The 22,108-nt window shown below is 38.2% G+C and overlaps 1 protein-coding gene across 12 annotated transcripts in view; it reads right to left on the reverse strand.

Annotated features, from left to right (window-relative positions):
* Positions 1-2,348: 2,348 nt before the first annotated feature.
* Positions 2,349-22,108, reverse strand: part of SSBP2 (single stranded DNA binding protein 2) — a 201,352-nt gene continuing 181,592 nt past the window's right edge. For all 12 annotated transcript variants that reach the window (XM_087761478.1, XM_087761479.1, XM_087761485.1 and 9 more), the window contains 2 exons: positions 19,061-19,159; positions 2,349-16,425 (listed from right to left, as the gene is read on the reverse strand). In XM_087761478.1, coding sequence (XP_087617604.1) covers positions 16,396-16,425; positions 19,061-19,159 — 129 coding nt within the window. In that variant the 3' untranslated portion in view covers positions 2,349-16,395. The remainder of the gene's footprint in view (positions 16,426-19,060; positions 19,160-22,108) is intronic.

Consider the following 22,108-nt stretch of genomic DNA (forward strand, 5'->3'; position numbering starts at 1 on the left):
AAAAAATTAACTTGTGTTTTGCCCACCTAAGCCAGTAATTTGTAAATTTGTTTTCAGGTTTACCTTGTCACATTCATTGACCAGGCTTTCTCTAAGATAATATTTATTTGTTGTTCTTTCACAGGTAGCTTTCACCTCTGCTTAACACAGTCCCAGTGATCAGGTGTTTGGCCCATAATATATCTGTTGTCTGCTGTGAGATTAGGAGCTAGAAAGCTGTTAGTATCACAGCGAGGTAAAAGTAAAATCTAAATCTGCTCACATCTAACACTTTCTGAAGTATGTGGAGGAGCACATTCTTGGGGCGAGTGGTCAGAGGACTTGTCTTAGCCTGTATGGAGGAGTTTTAGAGAAACAGAAAAGGTAACTTCTTGGCTTTCTGTCGGGGTAAGGGAAAGCTGGTATTTGAAGAACACATTTCAGACCTGTACATACGTCTTGATTTCTAATGGAAGGATGTAATTCAAAATATGTCCTTTGGAAGTAGGAGCTGCCCTTGCAGAACAGGAATGGCCACCCAGGATCCAAATGAGCAATGCACCTGGCTTCCACTGCTGTGGATGCTTGGCAGAGACACCTGGAGAGTGAGGTGAGGCAACTCACAGCCTAAAATGCCCTTTTCCCAAATGAGCCTCTGCTTTCATAAGCTGCATTTCTCCTGCCCTGCAGCTCCTTTTCTTGGACCCTGTCTGCTGAGGTAACAGACTGCAATGCCTGTCTTCCAATTGGCTTCAGTGACTTGTTTCTCTGCCGTCCCTTATACTCCTTTACCTTTTTACACAGTCTCCACTGGAGTAACTATTTTACAGCTTTCAGTGTATTTGTCCTCAGAAAATACCTGCAAGGTCAGTCTTGTTCCTTCACAGCTGAAAAATTAGTGAAATTAAATTACTGCCCCTAGTTCACAGAGGAGATCTATACTTTTCAATGGTTTCCCAGTTAAAAAGTACCTTTCGTGGCATAGTAGCCTATACCAGCACCTCTGGCATCACCACCAGATGAAGGCAACTGGGCCAGCACTACATGGCTAAGGCAGGCTCTGGGAAGCACCTTTGTGAACCGCCACATTTATCTTTATCGATGCCCACGGCGGATAGAGAAACAAATGGTCAAAGGCAGATGGAGGATGCCTTACATCCAAACCCACACATTACTCAGTCACCATCTTTGGTGAAACTGTTCTTTTGAAATGAGAACTGGTGGTGAATTAGAGAGAGCTCAACTTAAAAGTTTGGTTAACCGACTAAGAAATTGACTTCCCTTCAGAACTGTTGCTTGCTAATGCAGTTTTAAAAAGTTTTTGTCAATAAATGATTCACACTTAATGGCTTGAGGCTTCTCCTCCTGAACTGAAATAGTGAAAACATCAACAGGTGTAGTACTGTTTTAAATACATTTACAAAGAAAAAAACAGAATGGATGTTAGGTTATCCTCTCCTAATAACATGCTTGTAATTGAAGCAACGTAACTTAAAAAGCTTTGGGCAGCACAACAGCATATCTCAAGAGTGCTGTGAAGAACAAGACACAGTGCAATGCCTGTAGAGGAATTGTGCCAGAAGAGGTAAGGCACTTTGATTAATCAAAGATGAGCTCAGTATTAGATGTGAATAAATCTTCTGTAAAGTAAAGTGAGCAAGAAGTACTATTCAGTCATGCAGCACATAGACAGCTAGCAGCCCACTCAGTTAATAGCATAACTGCTCCAGACCTGCATTTCATCCAAGTTAGAATTTATTCTGAGAAATGGTATGCACAAGGGGGTAGCAAAGGCGGTCCGATTAAGAACCAAAATTCCACAGAAGCCTGTAATCTAGAACTGGTTTCTGGGTTTCTACGAAAATTCGTTCTGTATTTAAACAGATGTATGCACACCTGGAGAGCTTTTGTGTTCCTTGGAAAATAACAGACTAATATGATAATCGTGACATCGCTAACACCTTCACAAATCTTTTCTTACCAACAGAGTCAGCAGCTGTAGGACACACCTCCAAAATATATCTTTATGGTAACGTTTTAAATACAGATGTCAGTTACTGCAGTAAATAAGCTACAATATATAGCTGTGCATATTTGTAGACTGTGTACCTGTATATTCTTGAAACAAATGTATTACTGCCTGAAGTTATAAATGTTTTAGAGATTCATATGTTTCTTTCATAACCCTAGTTATTAATGGAAAAAAAGGGTTTTTTTTTTTGACACAGCTTGTGAAAATACAACTACTTCTTGTAAAATGAAACTTTATTCTAAAATGTATCCAAAATTGCAAGACACAAGCACCATTAAACAGATAAATAGACATATATTTATGTACAGAGAGCATCAAAACACAAAACAATTGTTAATATAATTCTTATACCATTTTAATGAGTATCCATCAATAAAACTTTACAATTTAAAGAAGACTTTTCAGTTGCAAAACAGTTGTAAAATCATATGTATAAATTATGTTTACTACAATTCCAATAACAGAGGCAAAGTAAAATACAAAAATAATAATCAATACTGCAAATTCAAATACAAAACCCAAAGTAATGCTGCACAGGTACATATGTACACTGGATGAATTCATGCAGCTAGGCAGTGCAACAAATTAACTGCTGAGTTTAACTTATCACAAAATGGAACAACCATGTCGGCAAACAGAAGAAAATATACTTTTGTAATAAATCATAGTGCATTTTGAAGTTACGACTTTATAAAATGATTGTTGAGTGATATACTTCTAAAATTCCCCATGTGATCTGAGATCCCCCAACTCCTCTCCCACAAAATAAAATACAAATGACAAAAGCTAAAAACCCCACTGTAGTACAGAGTCTGATGTACTGGTACCATCTTGATTTTTTTTATGCTCGGTATCAGACTTGTTTGCAAGTGCACATGTCCACAGGGACATGTGTTACTCCTTGCTACCAAAAGTAAATCTTTCACGCTCCAATGCTATCCCCATAAACTGAATCTCACATGATGCTTAGACTGCACTGGCTTAAAGAGACACAGCTGAGCCTTGAAAAAAGAACTCTTAAATCCCTATGAAGTACAGAGAGAGAGTAAAACAGAGGATAGAGAGACCTCGTTATTCCTGAAGCTCCTATCCCTGATTGCTTTAATTACATAAACACAGATTAACATAAGAGGCTTTTATGGCTTGGATGAAATTTCTGCTAATTTGCTGGGCAAGCGCAAAGCCCATGTTTCTCCACGGGGCTTGCCTTTCACAGTGCAGAAGGCTACAGACTATTTTGGTTGGTGAAAGGAAGCCTCATGTGACTATATAGAAAAATACTCCCGTGGTGAAAATGTAATAGAGATAAAGAAACAAAATCAAAACAGAACCTCTTGAAAACTGTGATTTCTTGTGTAGCCGCCATACTAAAACATGACTGTTCACCTTTCAGTTCTGCATTGGTTGGTATATCATGAACATGTAGATAAAACCGAGTTTCATACCTCATTGAATATTACTGGTAAACTGTCAAAGTTAGATGAGATACAATTACACAGTCTGACACTTTTTTTCCTTAAAATCTCAAGTGATAAGCACGCTCAGTGTTTTCACTAGGAAGTTACTGCTAAAATGCTACATTTCTTTGCTGAGAAGACATTAATTTACAGCAGCCTGTAAACTACTGAAGAGTTGCTCCCTGCATCCTTTGTGCTTCCAAAACCCCCTTTCAAGCCATCATTAACTTTCAAGTTAATGGGAGTTCGGAGCAAAAAAGGGATGCAGAAAAGCACCTGTATTGGATAAACAATGTAGCAATTTATACAGCAGCATTTCTAAATTTCCAACATGCAAGCACGCGTAGAGAGAAGCTAACCAATGCCATGCACTACCGTGGTATGTCATTGTGCTTATGTCTGGTGAGAATACTATGGCATTTTCACCTGGGAAAACATAAACGTTAGCCCCAGAAGACTCAAATAGCCAGTATTAATGAAGCCATCAGCTACTATGTAGTAAAGAACACCCCAAAAGAGGGAAGAAGTTTGTCTGCTTGTAGCTTATAGATACTGAAGCTGAAGAGAATTACAAAGGCACGATACAAGCCTATATTTCTTGTAAATTATATATATTCATATATTTTGCTCATACCACCTCAAGATACTGAATGGTAAAATAATAACTGAAGATACAAATGTTAATTGAAAGTTAAGCACTAAAAATAAACGATTGCTGGAGAAGATAGCTCATTACTCGCTACGTTTCTACCCTTCCTGGGTGGTGAGCTTGTCTACCTTTCCTCCATTGGCTGACAATGCCCATCAAGATATTCAAGAACTTGGTGATCCACTGAGAAAACTGGAAGAGTGTCAGACAACAGACAGGATGGCTTTATGCATCTGAAAAGTTGTCAGTAAGTGGCTGCCACAGCAATCTTTCCCACTGCAGCTGTTTCACCTTTGGCCCAGAATTCACTGGGAACCCAGAAACAGTAACTGGAAATTCATACCCATTTTCATGCAGAGATGAGGCTAAGATAATCTGTGAAGATAACATTTTGGTTAAGTTTGGCACTCAAAATACTGAGCAGCAGAGCAGGGATTGTACTAGCATATCATAAAAAACAATTCTCATTTTTTCTATTCATAGCTACACAAGATGCATATAATTTTCAACACCAAATGACTCACAACTTGGGAAATAAAGCAACTGTATCAATACCGCTCCTGTTAAACTCACAAAAAAATTACACCCACTTTTGTGTGATGAAGTTATACGGCAACTTTGGAGGCAGCTGCTGTCTCAGGCCCAGCTGTGAGAATGCGGACACTTCATGAAGGTGAAAAGGTGCAAGTTACAACATTCGCATTTTTAAACTTAAGCTGTTCCTCAGCTCGCAACAAGAATTGGTACAACTGCTGTTAAGATTTCGTACCAGCAGTTAATGAAGAAAGATATCAAGTTGAACTCGAATAAGGTAGGTGTATGGTGCAAGCCTGAGGTGGAACCTGCTATAAATGGGCTTTGCTAATCCACAGTAACACTGTCTGCAAAGATCTGGTCTGTCTGAAACTGGATACCTTCCTCATCTCCAAACCAGCATGTGAAATCATATAAGTTTACCACAAGTTAAAAAAAAAAAAAATCCCCATAAACTGCCATTACGACCTGTATTCTCACAATCCTAAATTAGGAGCTCCTAGATTTATTCCTTAAAGCCCTCAGGAAAGGAATCTTTAGCCATCCCTAGAAAGTACGAACATTAATATTTTAGTTACAACCTCACAGCTGAATTTAAAAGCATCATATGCTATTGCTGGTGTTGATTGATCTAGGCAATGGTTTCTTCATGTGTTGCTTTCAAGGAATGAATCAGTGCAGGCAAAGAGTAAGAGACCCCACTTAACAAATAAAGGTGAGGACTTCTAGGCAGGTGTAAACCTTCTAGAAATGTTCAAACAAGTCAGTTCAAATTACATCTATTTATAAAAAAGGAATTAAAGACAAAGAAAATAACTATGGGGCAGAAATCTCATGTTTGAGATTGAAGGATTCAGAAACTCATCTGGAAGCCAATCAGATTCAGGTTCCTAGGAGCTGCATTATTCTTGCCCATTACCAGGCTCAAATAAATACACTTTTGTGTACAGGGATGTGAAGCTCATTATAAAGCCTTGGATTCATTCCACCTAATTGTAGGCCTTTAAAAGCATGCAGGATTCCTCGGTGGACAGGGCAATTGATGCCATAATACAATCTTCCAGAGGCATCCCTTCTTCTCTCCCTCCTCTGACTTACCTAGGCTGGTAATTTTTAGGCAACTAAAATTAGGGTACAATTAATCAGGCCACAGTGTGGAGCAGAAACAAGTCTGATGTGGTGGTACAGTATTATCATTAGAAAATACAGTCTGTAATAGCCTTGTCTGAGGCTCCCATCCAGATACACTTTGTGGATAGTGACACACGCAATCCATGTCTTCGCAGCTCCCCAGTCTTGCAAGGAGCTTTTTAAAGATAAAACAGTGAGGCTTGATTTTATGACCTTGTTTCCCTCGTTTGGTCCTTAGACAAGGCGGCTTCTCTGAACACTGGATTCCCGGAGCTGTGCTACACTGACTGTCAGAGGCACTCTCTGAGGGAAGGCTCTCTCAATATAAAAATGCACACAGGGTTGTATTTCGGTACAACAGAACTAACACCACCAAACCTCTCAGCACTTCAACAGCTGTGGAAAACAGCTCTATATTTCAAAAAGGATTTTGAAAGAAGGGAAGCCTTCAGGGGCAGGTCTGTTTTCTGACACAGCCGAAGGGGCTCAAGTAAAGATGTATCCATGGTACAACTCCGTCCAAGGGCTGCAGCTGGGATAGTTAAGATTCCCCAAAGCAAGACCCTAAACCATTTGGAAAGCGATCACTGTCGGGCAGCATGTTGGACCTCTCATCAACACAGACTACTGCCCTTCTGAAACCATCCCAGAGGCTGCTTTTGAAAGGTACACACAAGGTCTGGAGAAGTTTGCAGTTGGAGTGGTTACTCATCCTAACACAACACGCACACACATCTGCATATTTATGATGCTGTGGGAATTTTGATCGCCGTGCCCTTGACCTCTTTCACTATGGCATGGATTGGCTCCTTGCGGTAGCTGTCGATAATGAAAATGAAGCACACACTGAGGAGAAATACAGCTGCTCTGAAATATAAAAGTTTTGTGAGATCCCCAATGTTACCAATATTAATGCTTAAGGTCAGAGGCAGTATCAAGTTGTGCATGTATTTTCTACATTAATATTTATCTTGACAAATTTAATTCTTGCTGGTTTGGAAAATTGCTGAGGTTTTCTTTACTTCCAAAGAGTGCAGTTTGAACACTAGGATCATTTATGATGGTCAAAGTCGTTCTTTGTCTAAAATACACCAGCCTAATTGTTTAAATGTGACCTGCAAATACTTGGGAATATGGGGTTGGTATTACCCTGTTGTTCTCTGTAAAGGGCTGAAGTAATATGTAGAAACTTTTTTTTTTTTTTTAAATTTTTTTTTTTACCTTAGAAATATAGGGAATTTATCTACAGAGTGGCTTGGAATTGTGAGGAACATTTATTGCAAGTACTCAAAGTCTCATGTGAAAGGGTGAAGGTGCAAAGTCACTAACAAAGACTGCCTTTATTCAAAAGATTAATCTCGTCATTTAAACTATCAATAAAAACAAATAAAACACAGAACTTGGAATAATCCAAGTAAGAATCCCCTTCAACTTCCCCAGCTTTTTCACTTTTCCCATCATTGTCTTTCAGTCTAGACAGGATTTGAATTTCTGATGTCAGAAACCAGCAAAGAACACATAAACGTTTTTAGGTCTTTGTTGTACATCATAAAATACTAATAAAAAAAGAATCCAGAGTTCAAGAATTCAGATTATTTTTCTGTCTTGATAAACAGACAAATAATTAAATTCTTAAAACATTGCCTCACATAGAGCCTGTCGTAGCTGGGGATGAGGACACAATATGGAGGCAGTGCTTTACCCTCTGCATACCCCTAGAGATGGGTTTCTGTCCTGGCACCGATGCAGAAGTTTTTGGAAAAAAATAAAGAGACACCAGAGGAAAAGCTAGTATGTCTTTGCTCACTTACTTAGTGCAAGGAAGCCTGTAGGCTGGTGGGTCTCTCTGCAACAGCCTGCCGCGGTTCTGTATCTTGCCTTTGCCGAGGGACAGCAAGAGGAGAGACTTTCCCGCCCGCGCAGTTCCCTGCGCAGGGTCTGACCTCTCAGGCTTGCAGGAACCTGCAGCTGGAAAGCATACACTGCATACCCGGCGCGGAGCCACGAAACATGCTAACCCGCAGCTGCCTGTTGTCTGCGAAAATCCAACCCCAAGCTCTCAAAAAGGATATGAACTGGGTTGAATTCTCTTAAGTTACATTTAATATTCCTGTAAATGGCTTATATATCTGCTGTTTAAAATAAATTCTGAAACCACTAAGCGTGCTTAACAAAGCTTTAACTATACGTGAACAGCAAGTTTTGAGGACAGAACAAGTACTGTTGTATATAATACACATGGCTGTACAATCAAAAGCCACCTCTTGCTTCAAAACAGGAATTTACATAGCAAGCAATGGTGAAAAGGCTTCTTACACAAAACCTACAGGAATTTACAGAATATGCATGGATCACTGAGGTTATAATGCCAGCAGTAGACTACACGAGTATCTTGTGCAATGTGAACAAAGTTGACAATAGTTTACCAATGCTTTAAGTAATTCACATAAATGTGCTAACCCACCAGCTATCAAATCTTCCTCCTCTCCCCACCAGAAACAAGTGTTTGCCAGATGCGTGTACAGCAATCCATTACAAAAATTTATTTGTTTTTGTGGTTTTAGGCAAACATGCACAAAATAGATGCACTGCAACATTTTTGCAAGGGGATACTTGCCACAAAAAAGGAGCCCTCAAAATTGGTCTCTAAGCATATACAGAATTTTGATTCACATCTCTCAAATAGCCACTACAAGGCTAAAAATGTTTGTTGTATGGATGCTTTTTGTCCTAAAAAAAAATATTTACTTGATTCTCAGCTAACAGAAAGCTCCAGCTTCCACTTTACTCATGCCACTCTTCCATGTCTGTATTTCAGCCCTAGTTTAGGAACTTTTATTCTCTTCCTTAACCATTAATGTAAATGTAAATCAAATCAAAACTAGGAGTTAAACAGAAAAATGAGAATAGACCTGGGAACAGCCTACACCTGCTTTTCAATGTCATGTTTTTAGATGGCAATTCAGCAAGCACTGCTTTTCTTTTCTGCTAAACTGTTGGACATGCTCTGTGCTCCTGGCAGAGATGGACTTTGACATCCACTGGAAGGGCACCTGCACTTTGCTCATCTGTAACAAATAGTGTGGCCCATGGATATCGCAGTCCCTGGTCCACGACCTGCCTAGATCAAGAAACCCAACCCCTCTGCAGGATGCACCTCTGCATTAAAAAAGAGAGCAGCTACTAAATCCTAGCTACCAGTTTTGCTGCTAACAAGCTTGTTATCAGTAACATGCTTTTCAAACTCTCCTAGTAAATTATAGCTTTCTAAATTTCTACCTCAATTAAACATCCTCTACTTGGATTTTATTTTCCTCCAGTCTGCATGGCAAATATCAGCTTTTTTCAAGCTATTTTATGTCATTGTTAGAAATCATCTTGTCTAACGTGTGAGTCTGTGAGATGCTAACTTTCCTAATCTCAAACAGGAAGAGCTCTCAGGATATTGCTCTGCCACTCCTTATCTGTTGTTACGCCCAATGTCTCTAATGAAATAAACTTTTTATGGTAGGGCTCTAGTTACAGATGTGAACAACTTTCTGTATGTTTATTGGGCAAATCGTTCTTATTTTTGTGCAAAGATCTGGCATGGTACATTTAATGGGAAAATCCAAATGAGAGAGAGGAAAACATTACGCTTAAACAACAGAAATAAAGCCTACAAATATCCAGTTCATCCAGCTAATAATTGGGCTCCTCAAGGATCGGAGCAGTTGTTCCATAGCAATAAATCTTCATATCAAAAGCAGTTACTGATGATTCACTCTATAGGGACAAACATAGCTTTGGTCATGGTTATTGTTATAATTCCCTCCTAATCTGAGGAACTGTATATATCTCTCTAACAGACCAAACTTCTAAATTGTATGGTCTATTTCCTAGTACACCCAGGGTATTCAGAAAATGCATCGCCTTTCAAAATCCCCATGTTTTGTGCTGATTCCCTATGAAAACTGGTGCTAAACTGCCAGAATTTTCTCCTAGCAAAATTAAGCTTCTTGCCTCGGCATTATAAAAACTTAAGGGATCCCCAGACCTATGCAAGAAGAATTGTACAAGTTCTCAAGAGAACAGCGAGGTAGTGTACGAATACCTTGTTTCTGAGTGCACACCTGGTGGATATATTATCCAGTCCTTAATTACCAGACCCTGTGAACAAGCCTGCTTGACCACTCGGTTACTCTTCTGAGAGATACAACCACAGAACCCTGCACAGCTAAGGGGCACCCTGAATCATCCGTGAGATACAGTGAAAACAGGGAATAGACAAATGAAATGACCATTTGTGAATTAGGCTCTTACAAAGTCATACCTATCAGATGTTAGGCAATCCACTTTTGGGGATGTGGAAGGAGCTTTCAACATAAAGTCCAGCAGTATTATTCATAGCAACTAGGTAGTAAATCTTGTTTTGATCTGATTTCCCCAAAACCATGCCTTTCAGCAAATACTTATGATGCTGAATTCAAATAAATTTAAAAAAAGGTGATTTGTTTTCTCAGTTTCTTTTCCACATTGAAATTAAAGAGTGGCTAGAAAGTCACCATTTCAAATTATAACTGAAAATTGCATTTTATTAATGTGAAAACATGTACCCAAGAAAACCTTTATACATTTTTATGGCAAGTTTTCCCATTACATGAGAGGCTTTCTTACATTTTTTAAGCTTAAATGAAGAACAGTGACCAAACAGAAGTTTGGACTAAAGTTGCAAAGCTGTTAGCTGTGTTGAGGGAACTATGGCTGCACAACTGAAAACAAGACAGAAGGACAAGTTCAGAAAAATAGCTCATATAGTAGTGAACAATGCTCTAATAAAATAAGAAACAGAAGAAAGCCAAATCTGCTCAGCATATCAGTACTAGATACATAAAATGCTCCTGCATTGGTAAAATCTTTAAAATAATGTCTGTTTAGGGAAGACTTAATTTGAGCTTCTACACTGTCCACGCTTGAGCATGGTTTTAGCAGTCCCACTTTCCTGAAGGATACTACTTTATTCTTAAATCTGTTTAAAATTAACTATCTGCAGGCTGTATTTCAAACAAATCTGAATGTGTTTGCAGGATCAGAGTTTTAATGTGCTGAGTAGGTGATCCATTTATTTTCTCTAAATTTGTTACTGTAATTTATTTCCAAGATAACAGCACTGGCAGACAATTTGCATGCATGAACTCAAAGCAGTATTTTAGATAAGGACTTTTTCATTGTTTTTCAGGTTGAAACATCATTTTGGTAATTTCTTCAGACCCTCTGTATTTTGCTCTATTTACTCAGTTTATATATCTGCTAAATAATGTTGCACCTCAGATAAATCATACATTTCACCCAGATCAGGTGAAATCCTACCAAAACCATGACCTTATGTGAATGGTTTCATCAAAGTTTGAGAAGGACAACTGGCATGAGCAGCATCTTATAGGACTGAGCCAGCAATGTCTGGAAAGCAGAGGAACCTGCACACACTAAAATTTAAATCTAACTCATTTATCTCTGAGTCTACTGAATTTTCATAGTTGTTTCGTATCATTAAATCCTGAATTAGATCTTTAGTGTGATCAGTTTGAAGAGAAATGAGCTGTCACTGTTGAAAGAGTTTTTTGGGGTTTATTTGAAAGATGTGCTTTGTCAGGATTCTCATCCTTAGGGCCCAACCAAACCCAAGCGCGTTTGGGACAGGAGCCATGGTTATATCATCACTTACAGTGAATTAAAGAAAAATAAATTTACCTGTACTGATCTTCTTTTTACATCGTTAAGATCTATTTTACATTCTCCAAATGCAAATCTGTAGGGTCAAATCTTGAAGAATCCAGTCCATATTTAGCAACCACAACAACAACAAAGAATCAGAGCTGACTAGGAACAGGAGGTAACACTTAAAAATAATTAACTGATCTGAGAAATAGAATTTGGTGGAACATGTATCAGCTGAAAATTCGTTTTGACTGGTAAAAGGAAAACAAGAATAAAATGCTCAACACTGAATATTGTAACAGCTGGTCCCTCATTAAATTACCCATCTAATTCCAAATCATCTTTATATGCAGTATTTCATTTGCTAGCCACAGAACAGGGGAAAATTCAAATGATTTTTAGTCAGTTCAAGAAGCTGTCCTTCTGACACATGAATTGCTATCCATAAAGAAACAAGATTCTATTAACTTCTTCCTAATTTTAATTATTTAAAATAAATAATTAGCCTATGCATTTCTTGTTGCATATTCCCATTGCAAGGGAAAGCAACAGCTGGATGTCCTGGGACATGGGGCATTTAATCCTATATTAAGGGGAGTAGGCTGGTAAATCTGAAAGTTATTACTGTCTCTGAATACGTGACCCATTGGTGGTCTGGGCTCTGCAACCAGAAGGCTTCCAAATAAAAAATGGCAAATGTGGCCTCAGCCACAGGCTGACTGATGACCCTCTGATTTGACGACTGTCACTCTGAGATGCCTCCCAGTCAAGCTGAGGCACATTTATGTCACTGGGCAGCATACGGTGTGTCAAAGACTTGACTCAAGGTCATTGCCCTTTTTTTTTACATGCATCAAACTCACTCTACAGTGGAAGGGGGGAACACGGAGTGCAACTGCAGTTCTTCCTCATGCTCAAGCAATTAAGAAAATAATGCAACCCATACATGCAAATATCTAGGTATGTTTTTAATGCACATGTCAGGCCACATGCTTTACATGTGATTCACACAGCTTCCTCCTTGCCTTAAACCCTGTTCTTACTTATACAAGACTTAGACATGGAGATAAAATCTGGGTATGAATACTCTTTTTCATAGGTTTATGCAGCAGGTAAAATACTGGTTTCACTGTGAAATTCATAAGTGAATCCCAATTTCAGCTGATTTCTACAAGGCCAGAATATTTGCCAGAATTCTTAGTATGAAAGATCCATTACTCCCTATTTTTGCTACTCTAAGATTTCATCACTTCTGTTTTTAAAAAGCCTTACTTCAACCTTGCCTGAAAGACCCATTTACAGAATCATGATCTATTTATTTCTATATTAAAGAGAGACCTCTATCTAAAAACCCAGTGTGGAAAAACTATCCTGCACCACTTAAAATAAAATTCCTCCCAGAGCGGAACAAGTTCTGACATTATCAGTAATGCTGTTGAATAAGGACAGATATAAACAGCAGTTACATTACACACTGGTATCTAGTGCAATAGGAACTTAAGCGGAAGTAAAAAGTCAATGCTTGGAAATAGTCTTTCTTTCCACATTAATACTCTAGATATGATGAAAATCCTACAAGGGTTTATAAGCAAAAGAAAGAAAACAAATGAACAAGCAAAAAGCTCTATGCATATTTTAAAAAACCCCAAAGGGATACTTATAATCTTAAAGTTGAGTATTAGCACACAAGATCGTTTTCTAATGGTTCAGCTGCAGAACCTATGTATGGTTAGTATCACCTGATCTTACCAATGCATGTGTAAGTAACTTCACTCATGTACATAAGCATAGGGATGTAAGCATTCCCTACAGAAAGCAAGATGATAAGGTTTCCCTATATCTGATTAGAATTGTAACAATAAGATATGCAGTGAGCATTCAAGCAGATCTTCCAAATCTAAAATTTTGCAAGCTTGCACGTCTTTTATTCCACCAGTCTGTGGGACTAGATAGGTATGAGAAGTACTGGACATACCTAGTAACTTGCAATATCAGGGCACAGAATGACAGGCTATGAGAAGCAGGGCTTGATCCTGTTCATTCTGAAGCCAGGAATATATTTACCAAGATTAATGCTGAGGATCAATGCAACAATGCTTAATGATATAAATGTTTTGGAAAAGAAATGGAAAAGCAAAACAAAGATATGCTGGCAGCAAGAAAAATTGTATAGAAGGGAGTTCGAAAGAAATACAGAAGAAAAACTATGTGCCTGAAAGGATGCTACGCTCTTGTATGTAAATTAGGATAACATGTTTTGATGATGATATTCAATATGTGTTGGCACTTCCATTTAAGGGGTTTCTTTGCACAGGTTTAATTTAATGGTCAGACTTTCATCCTTAACAGGCACCTGTAAGCTCAGCTATTGCAGATAATGCCAAATTCAGAAAGAAAAAAAAAAATTAAAATTTAGTCTCTGATTAATATGAAGCCCCGATTCTGCTTAATTTTGCCAGAGTAAGAAGTTCTAGCTCCAGCAGACCCCAGATGCACTCAAAAGTTTGAGAGCTTACTTCAGGGCACACTTACCTGGTGTGTGGCACTTGATGCATAGTCCAGACATATCCAGCTACCTTAGCCCAGTAGCAGTGACATCATCTGACTGAAACTGGGCAGAAAAGAGTCCTGAAGTCCTGCTTAGAAGGCTACCAAGGATAATATAGATGTCAAATGCAGGCTGCAAGGACAGCTGGAGTCTGCAATGCTTATGGGAGAAGCTGGGGTGCACTGGGGACATAGCCACTGAAACCAGTGGTATTAGTGGCAACAGCAAGGGTCTTAGGAAATTAGACCTGCTTTTGTGGTTTTGTAACTCAAATCAACAATAGGGGCTTCTAGCATCTTTTGAGACAGCAACAAAGTGTTTTCCAAAGATAAGCAAATGAATGTAACCTTCATAATCACTGGGAATAAAGTCCACAAAACCATATAATAACTATCTAGTTTATGTTTACAACTAATCAAAGTAGTTATTATTACTAAAAAGTAATGCTACCAAAATCTTTTGACATTTGAATATAATTTTAAGCCTCCAAGCATTTAATCTTTGAATAGCCCTAACAAGAGAGTAAAAAGTGTTAAACCTTTTTATTTTTATTTTCATATATTATATATGTGTATATATGTGTGTATATCTATATAATATATGTAAATAAAAACTAGTTAGGAAACTAGTATTCCTTACACATCCCGTTATGTGCAGCTACCATCACAATCAGCCCATTACATATACTTCTTTATCGCAAGTTCATGAAAAAAATCCCCTTGCAAGACTTCATGGACATAACCACATCTCAGAACTGCTCCTCCTACGTAAGTGGCTCTTGTACATGCAAAGTCCAAGGAGAGGACTTTGCTTTTTGTCTGTAGCATGAATTTTTGTTCAACCACTTCGTGCCCCCATTGCTGATCATCAACCTTTTCATCACTACACACTGAAAACTTTTCTTTTCTTGGGGGAGCTGGAAGTCATTAGGAACTAAGTGTATCATAATCTTGGTTTTAGAGCTTTGCCTGAAGAGACATGGGATTGCTTCCAGAAGCATTTCCTTTAAAATCATATGCCTTTTCTCCATTCTGTCCCCAGCTTTCATGTCTAATAGGCTGATCTCCTTATAAAATGGCCCAGACCTTTGTTCCTCTTCTGTTCATGGCAAAAGGTAAGACCCTCACAAGGCTAGTAGTCATAAAAAGTTTACTCCATCATTTTGGCTCAAAAAAAAAGAAAGACTGCTTACTGGAAAGTTTTGGGGGAATTAATTCTGGTAGACGTGGTGAAAAATACACACCCAAGTAGCAGGGTGACCTGATTTTCTGAATGGGCTTGGGAAATACTGTTTATAATTAGGACCATGGATTGTTACAATTCAGTTGAGAATCACTGAAAATGGGAAACATAGTAGTAAATTCTTAGAAAAGGTTTCTGTGATAAGGACTCTACTGTATTTCCACTAACTACCACCCCTATGGAAGATCATGCTAAATAGAAAACTCATTTCCGAGGGCAAGAAGCAGCCCTGACACTTTATTGCTAGATTCTATAGCAATTGGAGCTCACTTACAGTAACCTTATAGTACTCTATATAAACTGAGAAGCTTGTATCAAATTCAGGCTTCCATTTAAAATAGATATTGCAGATATTAGGCTTCAATTAAAGAAGAAAAATAACCTTCAGTGCTTCTTTTTTTTAAAGGCAAAGTATTAAAAAAAAATCACCAAACTAGGTGAAAATTATTAAATTTCTCCAAAAAATTAAGATGAGCTTTCTTCTATTTCTTGAGACAGTACAGTTTGTGATTCACAGGGTAACTGGTATCAAACACAAGTTAATGAAAGCTCTTATAAGCAATTTTATTCCTATCCATAATGGCAGACATTTACAAAATCAGAAGAATTTATCATTTGAGTTCACCTTAAAAAATAACTTATAAAGCAGTGATATATGCAACATACAACAGTTCAGGAGGGGAGAGGGAAAGCAAATTTTAATAATTAAAATGTAAACGTGGGAAAAAAAAAAGAAGGAATAGAAGTCCCTACTTCTCATTTCTACTTAAGATGTCATGTGATAATATTTTACAATGTCCTGCAGGTCTATATATGTATGTGTGTATTTCTATATCACACACACATACATATACATTAACCCACACATGTACATACACAGATAATTGTTTGCAGTTCCATCTTGGGCAGTTCTGTTACGCCACTCTTTACAGTTGTCTCAATCATGTTTGGGACCCACTGTCTTGACAAAACGGGGGAGATGATGGTAGAAAAAAAAAATGGTGGGTCTGATTGTGTCTGAGATCCTTTTGTTAAACTGTATACTGGGACGAATAATTTTCTTCTGCAGTAGCTCTCTGAAGAGGGCCAACTCACTGTGGTCTTCATGGTGAGACTTGTTAATGGATCACACACTCATTGTCATGCTAGGGGAGTACTGAAAAAAGAGGAATCCACATTTTAACAGCCATTTTTCCCCCCAGGTAACTAAAACCACTTCTGGACCACAGCAATGAGTTCAAATGTCAACACGCTCATTGAACTTCCTCCTAAATTTGTGCTGTAGCCTGTGCTAAGGCTGTAGTTCAATTTGTGGTATCATAACTTCTGTTATGCTTCTCTCATTATGTAAAAATACAACTCTTACTGATAAAGCCAATTCCCTTGCAGATTGTTTTGGTGTTACCTGGGTGGTGTGATGAACCAATACTTCACTGATTCTTTCCAGACCTTTTCGTGGTCAGTGTTGGCTACTGAGGCAGGTTTAACTACGCAGATGGCTAGTCTCAAGTAGACCAGCTGCATTCATGGTTAGCTGAAGGACATAAATATTTTTGAGAGCTTTTTATTACTTTATGGAAAAAAGGGAGTGAGGATATGTTCGACTGGAATTAAACTAGGCTTTCTGGTCTGTATTATTTTGTATTACCCATTTTAGGAGGCAAGCTAAATCAAGGATCAGTGGTCATTCTCCTTTACGTGAACCAAAAATTCAATCACCACGTTACATTATTATTGTAACACAAACTGAACTGCAGCCCTTATTCAAGCTATACTTGTCCTCAAGTTAGCAGTACTTCATTACAATAATCAATGGGATACCACAACGCCTAGAAGAAGTGCACATCTATATGCCTAATTTGTTTTTAAACTGAAAATTGCAGACTGCAGAAACACTTAATTTGGCCTAAGATCTTCTAAGTAGAGGAAAATGTTCAAATGTAAGAAATATTAGTGTTACAAAACCTGATAGAAGAAACAGAAAGATAAATTTGCTTTTGCAAAAACAGATGCAACAAAAAACCTGACAGAGCTAGAGTTTCAAGCTGGTCATTTCCAAGTGTCCAAGCATATTAGAAAAAAGCATTCTGGATGGGTCTTCCCTGGCATGTAAACTGCATAGAATGGACTACTTGGGTAAAGTCTGTTTTGTCCCATGTCATGTCTCTGATGGTTTGTCTGTCCCATCATGTGCTGAGCACTCCCACAGTGGGCCAGCAAAGCTAATAAGAACATGCTTATCTTTAGCCAATATCAGAGACCAACTCAAATGCTTAAAGCAAAGGGATTTTCTTTATCTGAGCTGAAGTACCTGGGTAATCACTTTGAACAAGGAATCTAAAGATGATTGAAAGGTGTTTGTGATTTTTAACTTATTATTAGCCAAGCCCTGTTCCCCACCCTGAAGCAAACCTCTGGGTGAACTGAACAGCAAATTTGCCTCAGAAAGGACTTCATAATAATGCCTACTCTAAGTAGCCAAGTAACGTAGGAAAATGATATCTAGGAGCACCTAGAATCCAGTAAGTGTCTGAGAAAACTGATTTTCTTTTGAGTACAGCTGATGTCCTTCTTTTCATGACTTTAGTTTGGTGAACTGGCTTGCCTGCTGATCAGGCTGCTGTACAAGCAATGCATACCAAATTGAGAGTCAAGGATTACCATGACCAAGGATCACATTTAATGGAGGTTCTGTGGTTACTGTTTTTTTGACAGATATTGAAAGATCAGTCTTTTGGGGTTGTACAAACCAATTTCCTCCAATACTCCACACAATCTGAACATGTGCCCTCTTTATGAAGGCACCAACAGCTAACATGCAGAAACTCTTCCTTTTCACTATTTAAAGAAGCAAACCCAAAAACCCCCAAAATCTGATTCCCATGAAATTTGCCATGCAATTCGACTGCTTTGTGATCTAACAGAAACTGTTTACTTGGCATCATTTCTGAGCTGAAGTTCACCACTGGCATAGTTAATGAAGTTGCACTCACTTCTGGCAGCAGTGATTTCCAATAAGAATAGAAGTGTTGAAGTCACTCAGCACTTCTGAAAAATCAGGCCACTCCTATTTAGGAACCTAAATGTGGATTTAGAAACCCAGCTTCAGGCATGTGAGTATGAAAATACTGTAGTCTTGCTTTGTAATGTGTTTTACACCACGTTTTGCTGCCTCAAGCATTTTCCATTTTAAAAAAGCATCATTTGTCCCAGGCTGAACACTAGAGGGAACCTTTGCTTTTTCTGGTTCTAACAGCACACTGCATCTTTGCAACATGAGATCTACTGGTGCTCTAATTATATACTTCAGTATGAATCCTCTTCTAAAAGACATTCCCTGCAAAACACATTGTTTAGGAGTCAGAGGTTGGGCAACCACACATTGAAACACACAGATATAAGGATCTGTCAACTGTGTGTATTTAGGCTGCTTGGATACTGCCTCACAAATGCCCGTTGTGCATTACTGAATATATAAGGTGTAATTATTACTGCTTGACAGATCTAACTTTCATTGACAACTGACCTCTTGATCTAGAAAAAGAGTTTCTGCAGTAAATCTACACCTCACACATTTTCCAGTTTCAGCTCAACTTCTAGCAGTATTTTGCAATTTTTTGTTGAATCAATACTATAATTTTAGAAGCCAGTAAAGAACACCTAAAGCACAGCACTGCATTACAAGTACATTACAAAACTGTGTTCTTGCCGTAATTTTTCTTTTTTTTAAATGAAATGCCAGAGATAAAGGTTCACAATGTAAAACAGACACTAGGTACAGAAATACTTACGCTCTCACTCTGAAAAGGGTTTAGGAAGTTTCCACCCATCTCACCATCATCCCTGGGAGTGCCAGGCTGATTACTCATGCTCATATTACTGGGAGAGTTCTGTTAAATAAGATTTAAAAATACAGATTAAGTGTTGAAGATTTCAGTTTATTTCCCAGCTTCACCAAGTGTGCCAAAGGCACGCTTTACATGATACCGTAGTGCACAAAGATGCACTGTGTAATACACTGAGATTTCCAAAAATGAAAAATAAGCCTCTGTGGGGTTTTGCATGATCCAGTCACTAATTTTAGCCTGTAAAGTAATGTTTTCTTCCCTGAAGCAAGAATTATTTACTTGTAATTCTTGTTTTCAGTTATAGCCAGCATCTTCTCCTCCTGAAGTCAAAAGCTATAAAAAGCTATAAATGGCTGCAGCAGGGACACAAGGTAGCTCTGTCACTCCATTAAATCATGTGGACAAATTCAGAAGTCTATAGGCGTGTGCCTTGATGTACGTGACCTATGAGTATGTACTTAAAGGAAGACATATGGATGGATCTGGCCTACCCAGACCTTTGCCTGAGGTCTTTGTTCATAGTGTTCACAGTTCACTGAAATACAGTTTCACGAGTTGTTCACAACTGTGGTTCAAGTGCTAAACCACTTCACTGAGCGCAGCTAATACGCAGTGTTTACAGGTAAAAGAGTTAACAAGAGTTTTAGATAAAAGACTCCTGAGTAACAGCTGGACACTGCACAGAGCTCACAAACACTTTGAGGAGAAGCTGTTCTTTTGCTGTTTGCTTGCACAGAACATAATGCAACAGCGTTTTAATCTACCTTTTCAGTGTCTATGTGTAACTGAAATGCTAATAAATAATAACAATACAGTTATTATTACAGTTATTACAGGCTTCTGAAGATAAATTCCTTTTTTTTACAGAAACGCACAACCACCTCTGCAATGTTCAGAAAATGCTTTCAAGATTCAGTTACTTAAAGAAAGGGTGAAACGAGATAATTGTCACAGAAATTACTCTGACTCAATAGCTAATACACCATTATTGTAGACACTACAATTAGTTAGGTGTTTTTACACAGTTGATTTGTAGTACTATACCATGGCTGGAGCATGGGCGAGTCTCTTTCCATCACTGTTAATACTCCTACTTACAGAGGATTTGTTATGGAAAAGGAGCAGTCAGGGAAAGGAGGGAGCGAAGTCATGAACTTCATTATGAAATGTTTACATCTATCACAGTTCTTCCCTTGATTTTTTTTTTTTTTTTTAAATCCAGGAAAATTGAACGCAATATTGCTGTTGAGATTTTACTTACACATGTGCAAATCTGGTATGTCACAATAACTTTAACACAAACCTAGTGCAGTCAATGGGCAAGCTAACAAAATGCAACTCCAAGTAGTGCTCTTGATCAAAGTGACCAAATCATAATGGCTGTAAGAATCCTAAGTGAATTTGTTCTCTTTTTCTTATGTTATTCTCAATTACAATCCTGACACAGTATGTCTGTCAGCATAGAGATTTTTTCTTTAAAAAAAAACAGATATTTTTGCACTTTGAAAATACCTGCATGCCATCTTCATTTAATGTAACTAAATCTGCAAGAGCTCAAACTTTTAATGAAAAATAGCAAACATTAAAAAAAGAGAAAGTCCCCTTAATTTCTTAGCACTTTCCTCGCAACTACAAAGGCTTTCTATCCTACCTTGGCACTTTAAAGATGTATAGTGGAGTAGTCACTGAACAGAAGATGGGGTGGGATAGCTATGACTTCTACTTCCCCTTCATACCATATTTCTGCAAGCTCCGCTTTCTAATCATGAAGTCCCGTGTTGACCACTGTCCATGATCTAAATATTGCAACATATTCCACTGTTCCATGGGATTTACTTCACCTCCAAAGAGAACAAAAAGCATTGTTCCCAGCCTCACCAAATACCAAAACTGAAATCAGTTATTTTTTGCTACTGCATTAGCAGAGTGGTATGCCTGATGGCTGTACATACTGTTTGCTTTGCAATGTATTTTGTATGGTTAATGAAAGGCTGCTGTTAAGTTTTCACCATATTGCCCTGAAGGAAGCTCACCATTCTCAGTCTGAATGGCCAAGTATGTTTATGGGTTCAGCTCAGTGTATTTATTTTCAGTTACAGATTAAATATAAAATTAATTACATAAGTGACATGCAGGCATACCTGTTTTTTATTAGCACCTAAAATGCAACTTAGAGAGTTGGGGCAAGACCTTTGCCTTTTTGTTTTCTTCAGTCTAGTTCACTGCTTCGGAAACTGTGATCCCCAGATCTCCAGGAATCACTGGACAACACGTCCATCAAAGACAACTAAAAGCCTGACAATTAAGTTTGCTTTCAGTGAAGTTGGTATAGCAAATATTTAGGGATCCACAACTTGAAAAAGGTTGAAAACTATTGCTTTAGTTCAACCACAGCTATTGTACATTAAGCAGGAATTAATTCAGGGAAGCCCTGTTGCCTGTGTTATGCAGGAGGTCATACTACATAATTGTATCAGTCCCTTCTGGCCTTAAAATCTATGAATATAAAGTTTAAAACCCACTAAGGACTTGTCACATTTATTTTATATGATGCTCCCGCACTTTTGTTCATTCCTGGGGGATTTACCCCTATTTTATCTTGCTCTGTGTAGTGCAAAGCTTTGAAATCCTGCAGTCGCTACAGTATGCCAGCCCCAAAGGTTCAAATTTCTGACATAAATGCTTTTATAGCAACTCCCTGGGCTGCTTTTATGGCCAGTATGGGTTCTAGCATTGTGGCACTAGCTGAGTTTTTCCAAAGCATGTCGTTGATGCCTGCACAAATTCCATGGGCACTGCAAGAAACACTGATTATTAATGTTTATTGAATATGCACAATTTCAGCTCATTTACTTCCCCCATCTCAATCTACTTTATAAAAACTTCATGTTTTGCCATTCAGCCAACTAAATTAAAACCTTCTCTAGAAAATGTAGCTCTGATTTCCATGAGCTGTACTGATTCTACCAAGACTGGATTAATTTTCTGCAT

This window comes from Nipponia nippon, unplaced genomic scaffold (assembly GCF_047370975.1).
Source record: "Nipponia nippon isolate SJK-2023a ecotype South Korea unplaced genomic scaffold, ASM4737097v1 scaffold_24, whole genome shotgun sequence".
NCBI lineage: Eukaryota > Metazoa > Chordata > Aves > Pelecaniformes > Threskiornithidae > Nipponia > Nipponia nippon.